This window comes from Coregonus lavaretus, assembly GCF_964263955.1.
Source record: "Coregonus lavaretus genome assembly, contig: HAP1_SCAFFOLD_161, whole genome shotgun sequence".
NCBI lineage: Eukaryota > Metazoa > Chordata > Actinopteri > Salmoniformes > Salmonidae > Coregonus > Coregonus lavaretus.
In genome coordinates this window covers 18967-35852 of record NW_028161655.1, presented here as the reverse complement: position 1 = coordinate 35852, position 16886 = coordinate 18967, and the positions used below count along the sequence as shown (strand labels likewise).

Here is a 16886-nt window from a genome sequence, read left to right as displayed (position 1 = left end):
TCTGGCTATCTACTCAGATTTTAGAGCACTCTCGCCTGTGTGCCAGAGCGCAGAATAACTCATGCATTTGCGAACGCTCAATACCGGTTGAATATGGCCGGTGTCAGTAAACGTCTGCAAAATAGCGCAATTAAATTGTTGCCAGCAGCACAGTTACAATCACTAACGCTCTGGATAACATGAAAACAGCCTAGGGCGAGTAAAATGGTCAGAGTGAGGTATTCTCTCATTTGTGTCTGGAAGTAGCTAGCAAGCTAGCCAACGTTAGCCAGTAAACTTGGGTTCTTGACTGCCGTTTTGAGGTCAGAACTCTCGGATCAACCCTACTCCTCCGCCAGAGCGTCCAGTTTGCGCTCTGAACGCTCCCAGAGAAAACGCTCTGAATTTAAGAACGCCCAGAGCGCATCCTGTCACTCCAGATTGAATTTACGAACACGCCCTAAATGTGATGTGACAGCGTCATCTTCGGATAGAAGAGCGAACTACAATACTAGAAAGAATCCTGCAGTACTGTGCTGAAACCAACCGGCGTAGCGTTTGGTGGCGCTGTAGAGCTGCGGTTTGTTTGTTGTTTCCGAAGACCCGTCAAGATGTCTGACATGGAAGATGATTTCATGTGCGATGATGAAGAAGATTATGATCTGGTAAGCGTAAGTTTACATAATACGTTTCTATTTCCTTGTTTTTTAAAATGTCTAATCAGAGCTGCTTCCTTAGCTAGTATATTTGCATTAGCTAGATCAGAGCAGAGGAGGTAGCTAGCTAGTTAGCTAAACTACCTCGATAGATAGCTAGTTCAGCTAACGTTAGCATAAAGGCGAGGCTAGCTAGCAAAGTTGCTGCTAGTGCTAGCTAAACTCAGCTGCTTGGCATGGGGGAAACTGAGTTTATATATATATATATATATATATATATATATAGTATACTGAGTTAGCTATGCTAGTCAATTTTTTGTAACATGTTATCGTAGCTAGCCACGAACATACAAGCGTTTAGTTAACCAGCTAGCTAGGTGTAGATAACTATCCTTTAACCGAGCATGCGCCGATGCTGGTTAGCTAAAACAGCTTGCTACTTAGCCTCATTAGTAAACAACTATGGCAAGCCGTTAGCCCAATCATAACATCTCTGTCACCTTATCAATCTGAGTTGTATTAGCTCATAGCCAGCTAATTTATGTCCTGAGTTTATGTCTCAACCCAGGAATATTCCGAGGACAGTAACTCAGAGCCAAACGTCGACTTGGAGAACCAGTACTACAACTCCAAAGCACTGAAGGAGGATGAACCCAAAGCAGCTCTCAGCAGCTTCCAGAAGGTGGGTACTGGCTACTCACTCCACTCACTCACTCACATATTGATGAATGTATGATAATAATAATAATAATATGCCATTTAGCAGACGCTTTTATCCAAAGCGACTTACAGTCGTGCGTGCATACATTTTTTTTGTGTATGATATAATGTATACTCTCCATTGGCAGGTATTGGAGCTGGAGGGAGAGAAGGGAGAATGGGGGTTCAAAGCCCTAAAACAGATGATCAAAATCAACTTCAAGCTGGTAAGAAATTAAATGTGCTGTAGCGTTATCTCAATGTCAACTCTCTGTCTCTAAGTCCATATGATTAGTGCTTGTGAGTTTTTTTCTTTTCTTTACGGCATACTGTCATTCCCACTACAACTTAACTCGATGCCCTATCTCCTGGTAAACTGTGTGTGTCCTGCAGACCAACTTCCCAGAGATGATGTCTCGGTACAAGCAGCTGTTGACGTACATCAGGAGCGCTGTGACCAGAAACTACTCAGAGAAATCCATCAACTCCATCTTAGACTACATCTCCACCTCCAAACAGGTATAGACACAATACCTGGAACTAGAACAAAGCTCAGAACTTTATTTTGGCTCAAATCTCAAGTTATGTGAACTGTTTGTTCTTGATGACTGGGGTGTTAAATGTGGGCTGTGGTTCATGTTCTAGATGACTGAGGTGTTAATGTGGGCTGTGGTTCATGTTCTAGATGACTGGGGTGTTAATGTGGGCTGTGGTTCCATGTTCTAGATGACTGGGGTGTTAATGTGGGCTGTGGTTCATGTTCTAGATGACTGGGGTGTTAATGTGGGCTGTGGTTCATGTTCTAGATGACTGGGGTGTTAATGTGGGCTGTGGTTCATGTTCTAGATGACTGGGGTGTTAATGTGGGCTGTGGTTCATGTTCTAGATGACTGGGGTGTTAATGTGGGCTGTGGTTCATGTTCTTGATGACTGGGGTGTTAATGTGGGCTGTGGTTCATGTTCTAGATGACTGGGGTGTTAATGTGGGCTGTGGTTCATGTTCTAGATGACTGGGGTGTTAATGTGGGCTGTGGTTCCATGTTCTAGATGACTGGGGTGTTAATGTGGGCTGTGGTTCATGTTCTAGATGACTGGGGTGTTAATGTGGGCTGTGGTTCATGTTCTAGATGACTGGGGTGTTAATGTGGGCTGTGGTTCCATGTTCTAGATGACTGGGGTGTTAATGTGGGCTGTGGTTCATGTTCTAGATGACTGGGGTGTTAATGTGGGCTGTGGTTCATGTTCTAGATGACTGAGGTGTTAATGTGGGCTGTGGTTCATGTTCTAGATGACTGGGGTGTTAATGTGGGCTGTGGTTCATGTTCTAGATGACTGGGGTGTTAATGTGGGCTGTGGTTCATGTTCTAGATGACTGGGGTGTTAATGTGGGCTGTGGTTCCATGTTCTAGATGACTGGGGTGTTAATGTGGGCTGTGGTTCATGTTCTAGATGACTGGGGTGTTAATGTGGGCTGTGGTTCCATGTTCTAGATGACTGGGGTGTTAATGTGGGCTGTGGTTCATGTTCTAGATGACTGGGGTGTTAATGTGGGCTGTGGTTCATGTTCTAGATGACTGAGGTGTTAATGTGGGCTGTGGTTCATGTTCTAGATGACTGGGGTGTTAATGTGGGCTGTGGTTCATGTTCTAGATGACTGAGGTGTTAATGTGGGCTGTGGTTCATGTTCTAGATGACTGGGGTGTTAATGTGGGCTGTGGTTCATGTTCTAGATGACTGAGGTGTTAATGTGGGCTGTGGTTCATGTTCTAGATGACTGGGGTGTTAATGTGGGCTGTGGTTCATGTTCTAGATGACTGAGGTGTTAATGTGGGCTGTGGTTCCATGTTCTAGATGACTGAGGTGTTAAATGTGGGTTGTGGTTGGTTGTTTTATGTGTCACAGATGGACCTGCTGCAGGAGTTTTATGAAACGACTCTGGACGCTCTGAAAGACGCCAAGAACGACAGACTCTGGTTCAAAACCAACACAAAGGTAGGGTGTGTCCCATTAATATTACCTTTTTCCTAAAGTGTGCACTCGGTCACTACTTACAATAAAAACCTAAAAGCAGTGGATTGGTGGAGGCATGGACTAGTAATTTCTCTCAAATTATTGAAGTGAACAAGTGCACACTTTGGGAGAAAGGGGAGATAATTGGGACATATGCATGTAGTACACAATGTTTCTGTTTATTTCTATGGGTAGGACAATATCTGACCTGTCAGTTTCAGACCTCTGTGTTTGGGAGTTTTTACCTCTGCAATGCCCTAGACTCGTAGCCAGATCTGTTTGTGTTAAATTATTTGCCAAACAACATCGTAAAGCCCTTTTTTAGTGATAGCACAAACATATAAGTTGTTGTTTTGTCTCTCAGCCTGTTTTAACTGAAGTCCTCTTGTTGTCTCTCAGCCTGTTTTAACTGAAGTCCTCTTGTTGTCTCTCAGCCTGTTTTAACTGAAGTCCTCTTGTTGTCTCTCAGCCTGTTTTAACTGAAGTCCTCTTGTTGTCTCTCAGCCTGTTTTAACTGAAGTCCTCTTGTTGTCTCTCAGCCTGTTTTAACTGAAGTCCTCTTGTTGTCTCTCAGCCTGTTTTAACTGAAGTCCTCTTGTTGTCTCTCAGCCTGTTTTAACTGAAGTCCTCTTGTTGTCTCTCAGCCTGTTTTAACTGGTCCTGTTGTTGTGTTTCAGCTGGGCAAGCTGTACCTGGAGAGGGAGGAGTTTGGGAAGTTACAGAAGATCCTCAGACAGCTGCACCAGTCCTGTCAGGTACAGTAAGACAGGTGGTAGTCTGAGACAACGTTTAGTCTGATGGGGTTTACACAGCCATCTGAGGTTAGGAGTGATCCACAGTAGCCAACTTCCAAGTTCCCAATATGGCTGCTAGCAGTATTTTTTGTTGTTGTTGTATACTAGTATGATCTGTTATGTTGTATATCTATCTGCACTGCAGACAGATTATGTTAGAGATCTATGGTCTGTTATGTGTATATCTGATCTGTTATGCTCTATATCTACGTGCACTGCAGACAGACGATGTTGAAGATCTGTGGTCTGTTATGTGTATATGATCTGTAATGTTGTATATCTATGTCTCTCTGTAGACAGATGACGGGGAGGACGACCTAAAGAAAGGCACCCAGCTCCTGGAGATCTATGCTCTGGAGATCCAGATGTACACAACCCAGAAGAACAACAAGAAGCTGAAGGCCCTGTATGAACAGTCCCTGCACATCAAGTCTGCTATCCCTCACCCACTCATCATGGGAGTCATCAGGGGTGAGTGTTACCACCGTAGAATTAGGAACCCCTGAAGGCAGGATAGCTGTCAACAGTATCTATTACATGTATTGCATCGGAGCCACACACACAGTGGTACACATTGAATAAATAGAAAATGACCATAGAAATAGAATCCTCCTTAGAATAGTAATTCTATAGTTAGGACTTGTAAACTGACCTGTAGGGAGTCTCAGGGAGATTTGCCACTATCGAGGCGAGACCCTGAAAGAGTCACAGACAAGTACTGTACCTTTTTACAATTGGAGGATAAAATCGCTAATATGGTAAAAAGGTGTGTGTGTGTCACTGCGTGTGTTTATGTGATGTAGTAACAGGCCTGTTCTTGTTTGGTCCCCTTCCCCAGAGTGTGGGGGTAAGATGCACCTGAGAGAGGGGGAGTTTGAGAAGGCCCACACAGACTTCTTTGAGGCGTTTAAGAACTACGATGAGTCAGGCAGCCCCAGGAGAACCACCTGTCTGAAGTACCTGGTGCTGGCCAACATGCTCATGAAGTCTGGAATCAACCCATTCGACTCACAGGAGGTACAACCCTCATTCAGTCAGTTCAGTTTAGTTAAGTCCAGTTGAATTCCATTTTATTTATCCCCTTAGAGCAATTACTAACATTATCACTGACATTATGGGAAAAATATCTGCATCTGATTTATATTGGAAAATATTACTAATCAGATTCAGGGCAAGTCTATTTTTATGATTATCCGATATTGTTATATTTATACATTGTTTATTTCACAACTCCATAGCAACACGTGGTGGTTGCATCACGCACCTTTATATTGTTGGCGGCAACAACATTGCATTAATGGTATTCAAATCACCTGCAGCAAACACTGCTTGATAAAGTGTTGTATTACAGTGGCTGTTCTTATTGTGTTTTTCTGTGACAGGCCAAACCTTATAAAAACGACCCAGAGATCTTGGCCATGACAAATCTAGTAAGGTAAGAACACGTGTGCTTCTGGGTCATCCATGGTGGTGTTGGTGATATTTTAGGGTAGAAAGCCATGGCATCAGTTAAACGATATCTTCACTATTTACAACCTATTTCCACTTATTTGTGTAGTGTTGTCAGTCGACCCAAACTGTTATTGTTTTACATCACATACAGTGGGGAGAACAAGTATTTGATACACTGCCGATTTTGCAGGTTTTCCTACTTACAAAGCATGTAGAGGTCTGTCATTTTTATCATAGGTACACTTCAACTGTGAGAGACGGAATCTAAAACAAAAATCCAGAAAATCACATTGTATGATTTTTAAGTAATTAATTTGCATTTTATTGCATGACATAAGTATTTGATACATCAGAAAAGCAGAACTTAATATTTGGTACAGAAACCTTTGTTTGCAATTACAGAGATCATACATTTCCTGTAGGTCTTGACCAGGTTTGCACACACTGCAGCAGGGATTTTGGCCCACTCCTCCATACAGACCTTCTCCAGATCCTTCAGGTTTCGGGGCTGTCGCTGGGCAATACGGACTTTCAGCTCCCTCCAAAGATTTTCTATTGGGTTCAGGTCTGGAGACTGGCTAGGCCACTCCAGGACCTTGAGATGCTTCTTACGGAGCCACTCCTTAGTTGCCCTGGCTGTATGTTTCGGGTCGTTGTCATGCTGGAAGACCCAGCCACGACCCATCTTCAATGCTCTTACTGAGGGAAGGAGGTTGTTGGCCAAGATCTCGCGATACATGGCCCCATCCATCCTCCCCTCAATACGGTGCAGTCGTCCTGTCCCCTTTGCAGAAAAGCATCCCCAAAGAATGATGTTTCCACCTCCATGCTTCACGGTTGGGATGGTGTTCTTGGGGTTGTACTCATCCTTCTTCTTCCTCCAAACACGGCGAGTGGAGATTAGACCAAAAAGCTCTATTTTTGTCTTTTCAGACCACATGACCTTCTCCCATTCCTTCTCTGGATCATCCAGATGGTCATTGGCAAACTTCAGACGGGCCTGGACATGCGCTGGCTTGAGCAGGGGGACCTTGCGTGCGCTGCAGGATTTTAATCCATGACAGCGTAGTGTGTTACTAATGGTTTTCTTTGAGACTGTGGTCCCAGCTCTCTTCAGGTCATTGACCAGGTCCTGCCGTGTAGTTCTGGGCTGATCCCTCACCTTCCTCATGATCATTGATGCCCCACGAGGTGAGATCTTGCATGGAGCCCCAGACCGAGGGTGATTGACCGTCATCTTGAACTTCTTCCATTTTCTAATAATTGCGCCAACAGTTGTTGCCTTCTCACCAAGCTGCTTGCCTATTGTCCTGTAGCCCATCCCAGCCTTGTGCAGGTCTACAATTGTATCCCTGATGTCCTTACACAGCTCTCTGGTCTTGGCCATTGTGGAGAGGTTGGAGTCTGTTTGATTGAGTAATAATAATATGCCATTTAGCAGACGCTTTTATCCAAAGCGACTGAGTGTGTGGACAGGTGTCTTTTATACAGGTAATGAGTTCAAACAGGTGCAGTTAATACAGGTAATGAGTGGAGAACAGGAGGGCTTCTTAAAGAAAAACTAACAGGTCTGTGAGAGCCGGAATTCTTACTGGTTGGTAGGTGATCAAATACTTATGTCATGCAATAAAATGCAAATTAATTACTTAAAAATCATACAATGTGATTTTCTGGATTTTTGTTTTAGATTCCGTCTCTCACAGTTGAAGTGTACCTATGATAAAAATTACAGACCTCTACATGCTTTGTAAGTAGGAAAATCTGCAAAATCGGCAGTGTATCAAATACTTGTTCTCCCCACTGTATAAGTGGTTAATAGATAGAGGTGTAACATAGTGAAGATATCCTTTAACCATGGGTTCAGCTGTGTGGTGTCTCTTCAACCTAATTTATGGTCAATCTGGCATCCATGACACAGAGGGTCTGCTCTACGATTATGATGCAATTGCAGAAGTAAATGGAAGTGTGCATAGGCTGTGGCTCCGTACACCTCTCAAAATGTGAAACAACGCAGAGGCCTCCGTGAGCTCGGTGTTTGACTCACAAGCGATGACTGGTTGATAGGTGAGTTGGGGCAGTTGTTTCTGGTATCTCTGCTCTGAACAGCGTGAGAAGCATAAATGCCCTACCGTTCACGGGCTCCGCATTCGTTAACACAGCGGATGCCGGATTGAATGGCATCGACCATAAAAAGCACCTTCGAGGCCATTTGCTCTTTAGCTCTGGTCTCCTCCCTTATTCTATTCACACTCTCTTAGGTCATAAAACAGGCGGTGGCTAAAATAGGACTCCAACTGTTTCCTTCCATGCATTTGAACTTTGTTGTTATGTAAACAGACAATTTTAAACACACCCAGAACTGTAGAAAAGAATAGATTGTTGATGTTGAAAAGGCTAATATTTAGAAATGTGTTTTAGTGGGATAGTGGAGCTGTGGTGGTGTTGTGGTTGGATGAAGACAATATATGGATGTATGGATTATTATATCATGATTTTATGGATTATTATATCATTATTCTATGGATCATTGTCATTATTCTATGGATTATTATATCATGATTCTATGGATTATTATATCATGATTCTATGGATTATTATATCATTATTTTATGGATTATTATATCATGATTTTATGGATCATTGTCATTATTCTATGGATTATTATATCATTATTCTATGGATTATTATATCATTATTTTATGGATTATTATATCATTATTCTAACCCAGTGACTGTTCTACTGTTGTGTGTCTGCTCCCAGCTCCTATCAGAATAATGACATCACAGAGTTTGAGAAGATACTGAAAACCAACCATAGTAGTATCATGGACGACCCCTTCATCAGAGAACACATCGAGGGTAAGTAGTGTTTGTGTGTGCATGTGTGTGCTTGTATATAAACTCAGCAAAAAAAGAAATGTCCTCTCACTGTCAACTGCGTTTATTTTCAGCAAACCTAACATGTGTAAATATTTGTATGAACATAACAACATTCAACAACTGCGACATAAACAGAACAAGTTCCACAGACATGTGACTAACAGAAATGGAATAATGTGTCCCTGAACAAAGGGGGGGTCAAAATCAAAAGTAACAGTCAGTATCTGGTGTGGCCACCAGCTGCATTAAGTACTGCAGTGCATCTCCTCCTCATGGACTGCACCAGATTTTCCAGTTCTTGCTGTGAGATGTTACCCCACTCTTCCACCAAGGCACCTGCAAGTTCCCAGACATTTCTGGGGGGAATGCCCTAGCCCTCACCCTCCGATCCAACAGGTCCCAGACGTGCTCAATGGGATTGAGATCCGGGCTCTTCGCTTGCCATGGCAGAACACTGACATTCCTGTCTTGCAGGAAATCACGCACAGAACGAGCAGTATGGCTGGTGGCATTGTCATGCTGGAGGGTCATGTCAGGATGAGCCTGCAGGAAGGGTACCACATGAGGGAGGAGGATGTCTTCCCTGTAACGCACAGCGTTGAGATTGCCTGCAATGACAAGCTCAGTCCGATGATGCTATGACACACTGCCCCAGACCATGACAGACCCTCCACCTCCAAATCGATCTCGCTCCAGAGTACAGGCCTCGGTGTAACGCTCATTCCTTCGACGATAAACGCAAATCCGACCATCACCCCTGGTGAGACAAAACTGCGACTCGTCAGTGAAGAGCACTTTTTGCCAGTCCTGTCTGGTCCAGCGACGGTGGGTTTGTGCCCATAGGCGACGTTGTTGCCGGTGATGTCTGGTGAGGACCTGCCTTACAACAGGCCTACAAGCCCTCAGTCCAGCCTCTCTCAGCCTATTGTGGACAGTCTGAGCACTGATGGAGGGATTGTGCGTTCCTTGTGTAACTCGGGCAGTTGTTGTTGCCATCCTGTACCTGTCCCGCAGGTGTGATGTTCGGATGTACCGATCCTGTGCAGGTGTTGTTACACGTGGTCTGCCACTGCGAGGACGATCAGCTGTCAGTCCTGTTTCCCTGTAGCGCTGTCTTAGGCGTCTCACAGTACGGACATTGCAATTTTATTGCTCTGGCCACATCAGCAGTCCTCATGCCTCCTTGGAGCATGCCTAAGGCACGTTCACGCAGATGAGCAGGGACCCTGGGCATCTTTCTTTTGGTGTTTTTCAGAGTCAGTAGAAAGGCCTCTTTAGTGTCCTAAGTTTTCATAACTGTGACCTTAATTGCCTACCGTCTGTAAGCTGTTAGTGTCTTAACGACCGTTCCACAGGTGCATGTTCATTAATTGTTTATGGTTCATTGAACAAGCATGGGAAACAGTGTTTAAACCCTTTACAATGAAGATCTGTGAAGTTATGCGTGTGTGGGCTTTCTCATATCTGTTGATGAACGAGACATGGAAGTGTGGCATTGAAGACGAGGTTTCAACAAACTTGAGACAAAATGTACCAGTAGCTGCATATTGAGATGGTGTGTGTGTTCTGGTAGATGGTGTGTGTGTTCTGGTAGATGGTGTGTGTGTTCTGGTAGATGTTCTGGTAGATGGTGTGTGTGTTCTGGTAGATGGTGTGTGTGTTCTGGTAGATGGTGTGTGTGTTCTGGTAGATGGTGTGTGTGTTCTGGTAGATGTGTGTGTTCTGGTAGATGGTGTGTGTGTTCTGGTAGATGTTCTGGTAGATGGTGTGTGTGTTCTGGTAGATGTTCTGGTAGATGGTGTGTGTGTTCTGGTAGATGGTGTGTGTGTTCTGGTAGATGTGTGTGTGTGTGTTCTGGTAGATGGTGTGTGTGTTCTGGTAGATGTGTGTGTGTGTGTTCTGGTAGATGTGTGTGTGTGTTCTGGTAGATGTGTGTGTCTGAAGAGACTTTGATCAGTGCTGTGTTGTCTTATTTTCCAGAGCTGCTGCGGAACATCAGAACCCAGGTCCTTATCGCGCTCATCAAACCTTACACGAGAATACACATCCCATTCATCTCTAAGGTAAGTCTGAGGACAGCACTGGCTTCTGGACTAACTAGCCTGGTCCCAGATCTGTTTGTGCTGTTTTGCCAACTCCCATGGTCATTGGCGTGATGAATTTTACAATAAGAGTTGGTAAGACAGCACAAACAGATCTGAGACCAGGCTAGAGTTAATCATTGACTTCACTGTGTGTATTGATAATGTATCCGATAATGAACTTTGCTGAGTAGATTGATAATGTATTTAGTAGGTAATTGATGTTGCTGTTTGAATTGATTGTAGTGTAACACCCTGTGTTCTGTCTTCTCTGCCTCAGGAGCTGAACATAGATGTTTGTGACGTGGAGAGTTTGTTGGTGCAGTGCATATTGGACAAGTAAGTTTGTTCTAGACATGCATCTGATGTGTGGCCCAAACTACCATTTAGGAGTGTAGAGGAAGAAAATAATACTTTATGATCTGTTAGGAAATGTCCTTTGCATCAAACAGGCAATTTTGGACCATTCCTCTTTACAAAACAGTTTCAGTTCAGCAATATTCTTGGTACGTCTGGTGTGAACCGCTCTCTTGAGGTCATGCCACAGCATCTCAATCGGGTTGAGGTCAGGACTCTGACTGGGCCACTCCAGAAGGCGTATTTTCTTCTGTTGAAGCCATTCTGTTGTTGATTTACTTCTGTGTTTTGGGTCGTTGTCCTGTTGCATCACCCAACTTCTGTTGAGCTTCAATTGGCGGACATATAGCCTTACATTCTCCTGCAAAATGTCTTGATAAACTTGGGAATTAAATGTTTCGGCGATGATAGCAAGCTGTCCAGGTCCTGAGGCAGCAAAGCAGCCCCAAACCATGATGCTCCCTCCACCATACTTTACAGTTGAGATGAGGTTTTGATGTTGGTGTGCTGTGCTGTGCTGGGCCTTTTTTTCTCCACACATAGTGTTGTGTGTTCCTTCCAAACAACTCAACTTTAGTTTAATCTGTCCACAGAATATTTTGCCAGTAGCACTGTGGAACATCCAGGTGCTCTTTTGCGAACTTCAGATGTGCAGCAATGTTTTTTTTGGACAGCAGTGGCTTTTTAATGCATTCAATAAATTATTATTACAGTCTTACCGTTGTCATTGTAGGAGTGGACACATTGTTTGCAGAGCGCACAACCTAGGCTACACTAAAAAAGTTTAGGTTTATTTCCATTCTATTTACGAGTTATTCATTTTCTTTTGTTTGGAGCGCTCCTGTCAATCTTGAGTAAGGAGACGCACAGAAGCAGGCCTAGGATACCTGGCCTGAGCGCAAATGTAGGCTTATAAATGTGCCCATTTGGGGATCTGATTAGTATTTCTGATTGTCTTAACTCACCATCACTGTGGAGCTCAAAGTAATTTTTTCTTCGCCTTAAACAGCAAGTAAACAAAGCCTGTTTTTACATCCATTGAGAATGAAAATAGTTCCTCAACGTAGCCTATTTAAAAAATATTTCCAGCTCTCTCCCTTTCAAGTACCACTCGGCATGAAAGGGGGAAAAAATGTCATGCTCTGATCCAGTGGAAACGTCATAAAAAAAGGCCTACCTGATTACTTCTTATGTGATTTTATAGGATATTTCTTTTTATCAGGATATTTTCTACCTGCAGGCTGCAGTGTTTTTATTTATAGGCTTTATGTAGGCTATTTTTACATAGTTGGCAATGGCAATAGAAGTTACTTTTTCATTTGGATAGAACATTGATTTTGAGATATGAAGACTTTATTATAAATGGAATTAAACTGTTCCACGAAATGTGCATCTGAAAATCATAACTGGCACGCAGATCAGTAGAAATGGTACGATAACTTGCCACTTCAAATGGAAAAGGTTGCCGACCGTTGGTGTAACCTATTACCGGCATTTTCAGGAGCCTGACGGCAGAAGCTGTGAAGGCCAGCAGCAGCGGGAAGAGGAGGGTCTGGTTGGGAACATGTTTTTTTCTTCTGGTTAGGCTATATTGATCTCTGGCTCCCTCATTTTACATTTACATTTTAGTAATTTAGCAGACGCTCTTATCCAGAGCGACTTACAGGAGCAATTAGGGTTAAGTGCCTTGCTCAAGGGCACATCGACAGATTTTTCACCTAGTCGGCTCAGGATTAGAACCAGCGACCTTTCGGTTACTGCCACAACGCTCTTAACCACTAAGCTACCTGCCGCCCTCCTTTGGTAATTTGTGTCTTCATTTTTAATCGCAGTGCTTTAAGCTTCAGACATTTTCAAGCATTTTGCTACAGCTGGCCATGCTTTCCATCTGGCTACCACTAACCCGGCCACCAACTCTGCACCCTCTGCTGCAACTTGCCCATGCCCCCCCCGCTTCTCCTTCACACAAATTCAGACAGCTGATGTTTTGAAAGCGCTGCAAAATCTGGACCCCTACAAATCAGCTGGGCTAGACAATCTGGACCCTTTCTTTCTAAAACTAGCCGCCGAAATTGTCGCAACCCCTATTACTAGTCTGTTCAACCTCTCTTTCATAACGTCTGAGATCCCCAGAGATTGGAAAGCTGCCGCGGTCATCCCCCTCTTCAAAGGGGGTGACACTCTAGATCCAAACTGCTACAGACCTATATCCATCCTGCCCTGCCTTTCGAAAGTATTCGAAAGCCAAGTTAACAAACAGATCATCGACCATTTCGAATACCACCGTACCTTCTCCGCTATGCAATCCGGTTTCCGAGCTGGTCACGGGTGCACTTCAGCCACGCTCAAGGTCCTAAACGATATTATAACCGCGATTGATAATAGACAGTACTGTGCAGCCGTCTTCATCGACCTGGCCAAGGCTTTCGACTCTGTCAACCACCGCATTCTTATTGGCAGACTAAATAGCCTTGGTTTCTCAAATGACTGCCTCGCCTGGTTCACCAACTACTTCTCAGATAGAGTTCAGTGTGTCAAATCGGAGGGCCTGTTGTCTGGACCTATGGCAGTCTCTATGGGGGTGCCACAGGGTTCAATTCTTGGGCCGACACTTTTCTCCGTGTATATCAATGATGTCGCTCTTGCTGCTGGTGACTCTCAGATCCACCTCTACGCAGACGACACCATTTTGTATACATCTGGCCCTTCATTGGACACTGTGTTAACAAACCTCCAAACGAGCTTCAATGCCATACAACAATCCTTCAGTAGCCTCCAACTGCTCTTAAACACTAGTCAAACTAAATGCATGCTTTTCAATCGAACGCTGCTGGCACCCGCCCACCCGACTAGAATCACCACTCTCGACGGGTCTGACCTAGAGTATGTGGACAACTACAAATACCTAGGTGTCTGGTTAGACTGTAAACTCAACTTCCAGACTCACATAAAGAATCTCCAATCCAAAGTTAAATCTAGAATCGGCTTCCTATTTCGCAACAAAGCCTCCTTCACTCATGCTGCCAAACATGCCCTTGTAAAACTGACTATCCTACCGATCCTTGACTTCGGCGATGTCATTTACAAAATAGCCTCCAACACTCTACTCAGCAAATTGGATGTAGTCTATCACAGTGCCATCCGTTTTGTCTCCAAAGCCCCATACACTACCCACCACTGTGACCTGTACGCTCTTGTTGGCTGGTCCTCACTACATGTTCGTCGTCAAACCCACTGGCTCCAGGCCATCTATAAATCACTGCTAGGCAAATCCCCGCCTTATCTTAGCTCATTGGTCACCATAGCAGCACCCACCCGTAGTCTGCGCTCCAGCAGGTATATCTCACTGGTCATTCCCAAAGCCAACACCTCCTTTGGCCGCCATTCCTTCCAGTTCTCTGCTGCCAATGACTGGAACGAATTGCAAAAATCTCTGAAGCTGGAGACTCTTATCTCCCTCAATAACTTTAAGCATCAGGTGTCAGAGCACCTTACCGATCACTGCACCTGTACACAGCCCATCTGAAATTAGCCCACCCAACTACCTCATCCCTATATTGTTATTTATTTTGCTCTTTTGCACCCCAGTATCTCTATTTGCACATAATCTCTTGCACATCTAGCATTCCAGTGTTAATACTATTGTAATTATTCTGCACTATAGCCTATTTATTGCCTTACCTCCATAACTTGCTACATTTGCACACACTGTATATATATTTTCTGTTGTATTTCTGACTTTATGTTTTTTACCCCATATGTAACTCTGTGTTGTTTTTATTGCACTACTTTGCTTTATCTTGGCCAGGTCGCAGTTGTAAATGAGAACCTGTTCTCAACTGGCTTACCTGGTTAAATAAAGGTGAAATAAAAAATTCAATAAAAAAATTAAATAAAAACATGCTCAGTAGCATATATATATATATATATATATATATATATATATATATATATATATATATATATATATATATATATATATATATATATATATATATATATATATATATATATATATATATATATATATATATATAGTTGATTTTATTCAAATAAAGGATGTCTATAAATTGAAGAATACACGTTTAAAAATTTCGACCAATCGCTTGGTCGAAAGAACAAACAACTCTTTTTTTTTTGGGGGGGGGGGGGACAGCAAGTATACTCAGTGTATAGTGTACATGATCAACATGGCTGACACAGAGACATCACAAGATGACGCACGAAGCAGAGCATGTTTCTTGTGCATGTGTATTAAGACATGTTTCCTGTACGGGAATAATTACAATTCCTCTTTTCAGTTCCTCATTGTTTCCACATTGCACCCTGAGGAATGCAGGAGGCCAGCATGAGTCTGTCTCCCTCCCTCTCCTCTCTCTCTCTGTTTGTGTTATTCCTCCCTGAGTGCCCTGCTTAGTTTACTGTAGATCTGTAATTGATTACTGGTTTCATTATTTAGTTTAGAAGTAGTGTACACATGCACATCCAGTAACTTGCAGGCTACAAAAAGTAAACTGATGAAAGAAAGAAAGATACCTGCAAACTGTTAATTGTTCCCGCAGTTTTATTGTGCAACATTTGACCCAAAGGGCCTTGTCAGCCAGATGAAGACCTTTGGGTCAAAACGTTGGGCAAATAAAACTTTGGGAGAAATCAACCGTTTGCGGGTATCTATCTATCTTTCTTTCATGGCTTTATTATTTCCCATGCTACTATAGCAGACTGCTGTATATTGGATTGTTTACTGCCCTCAGCCAGATCAGATCTACAGCCAGTCAACTGGAACAATAGATTTACATTTTACACTGCATTCCCATCGTCGTCACAGAGCTCAACAGAAACAGAATATGTAGTGTATGTAGTGGAATGTGGAGGTGGTGGAATGTTTTATCAGACAGCGTAGTGTAGATATGTGATAATTGGTTGTGAGAGTACACACATCAGTGGTTAAGGTGCTGGGTGGAAACCAAACCGGGAAACAAGTTAAACAATGACTGCAACTCAAATGCTACCCACAGTGATTAGTGTCATTTGAACCATAATTGAAGCAAATATTGATATGTTGTTGATCCCATTTTTATATAGAAATGCATTGTTTTATACAATATTGGAAAAACATGCTTAGTCATGTTGCTAGGATGCCAACGTCCATTCTAGTGTTGTAATTATTTCTTTGTTTGAACCATTCTTCTCTGATCACTGTGTTGTGCTGTGGTTCCCTCCCTGTAGCACCATCCAAGGCCGTATCGACCAGGTTAACCAGCTGTTGGAGCTAGACTACCAGAAGAGAGGAGGGGCGCGCTACACTGCCCTAGACAAATGGACTAAACAACTCAACTCTCTCAACCAAGCCATCGTCAGCAAACTCACATGATTCTGACTGACGTGACAACGGACAGCACTGAAAGACAGGAAGGAGAATCTCAATAAATTGTTCCAATGTGTCAGTATAAACCAAACCATCCAGTGCTACTGTGGGTGGATGGGCTGAGCGGAGTGGAGCTACACAGCCGCACAGAGATGTTTTGTGATCTGCCACTGCATTTTCCAGAGAGAGAGAAGAGATACTGCTTTCTAGAAGACATCAGTACTCTCTAAGGGACATCTCAGTTTACTTCAAGCCCCTCGTGTTTGTTTTTCAAAAGACTTTAATAGAATGGTTCTAAGAAATATCACTGTCACCACACCTTTTTAAAAGTGCTTTATCTTTTGGGACAGGCAGTTTGAGTACAATAACACAATGGTTTATTTGTGCATGTTGACTGGCACCTGGTGTTGGGCAAACTTTTTCACAACATGTAGCTGCAGCATTGAACGCATGTTGTGAATAAAAAACAATGTTCTCCATCTGTGTTTACTGTATATGACATTTCAATGTAGGTCTTCTAGATATCGTCTAGTTTTTAGCGCTCATGCTATCTGTATTATTTGTAAATATCTGTATTATTTGGTAGATGCAACAGACTCCAGTTCTTCTG

General features: G+C 43.2%; 1 protein-coding gene across 2 annotated transcripts; it reads left to right on the top strand.

Moving 5' to 3' along the window:
- Nucleotides 1-540: 540 nt before the first annotated feature.
- LOC311120280 (COP9 signalosome complex subunit 2-like) lies at nt 541-16755 on the top strand. Of its 2 annotated transcripts, none has more exons than XM_084194910.1 (13): nt 541-644; nt 1204-1317; nt 1484-1561; nt 1728-1853; nt 3237-3326; nt 4022-4099; nt 4435-4609; nt 4977-5155; nt 5521-5573; nt 8352-8449; nt 10451-10533; nt 10832-10890; nt 16138-16755. In XM_084194910.1, the coding sequence occupies exons 1-13, from the start codon at nt 591-593 to the stop codon at nt 16280-16282; spliced, it is 1332 nt and encodes a 443-aa protein (XP_084051036.1). In that variant the 5' UTR covers nt 541-590; the 3' UTR covers nt 16283-16755. The 2 variants fall into 2 exon arrangements, with proteins under 2 accessions (XP_084051036.1, XP_084051035.1); XM_084194909.1 differs by having other exon boundaries at nt 558-650.
- The last annotated feature ends 131 nt before the right edge of the window (nt 16756-16886 follow it).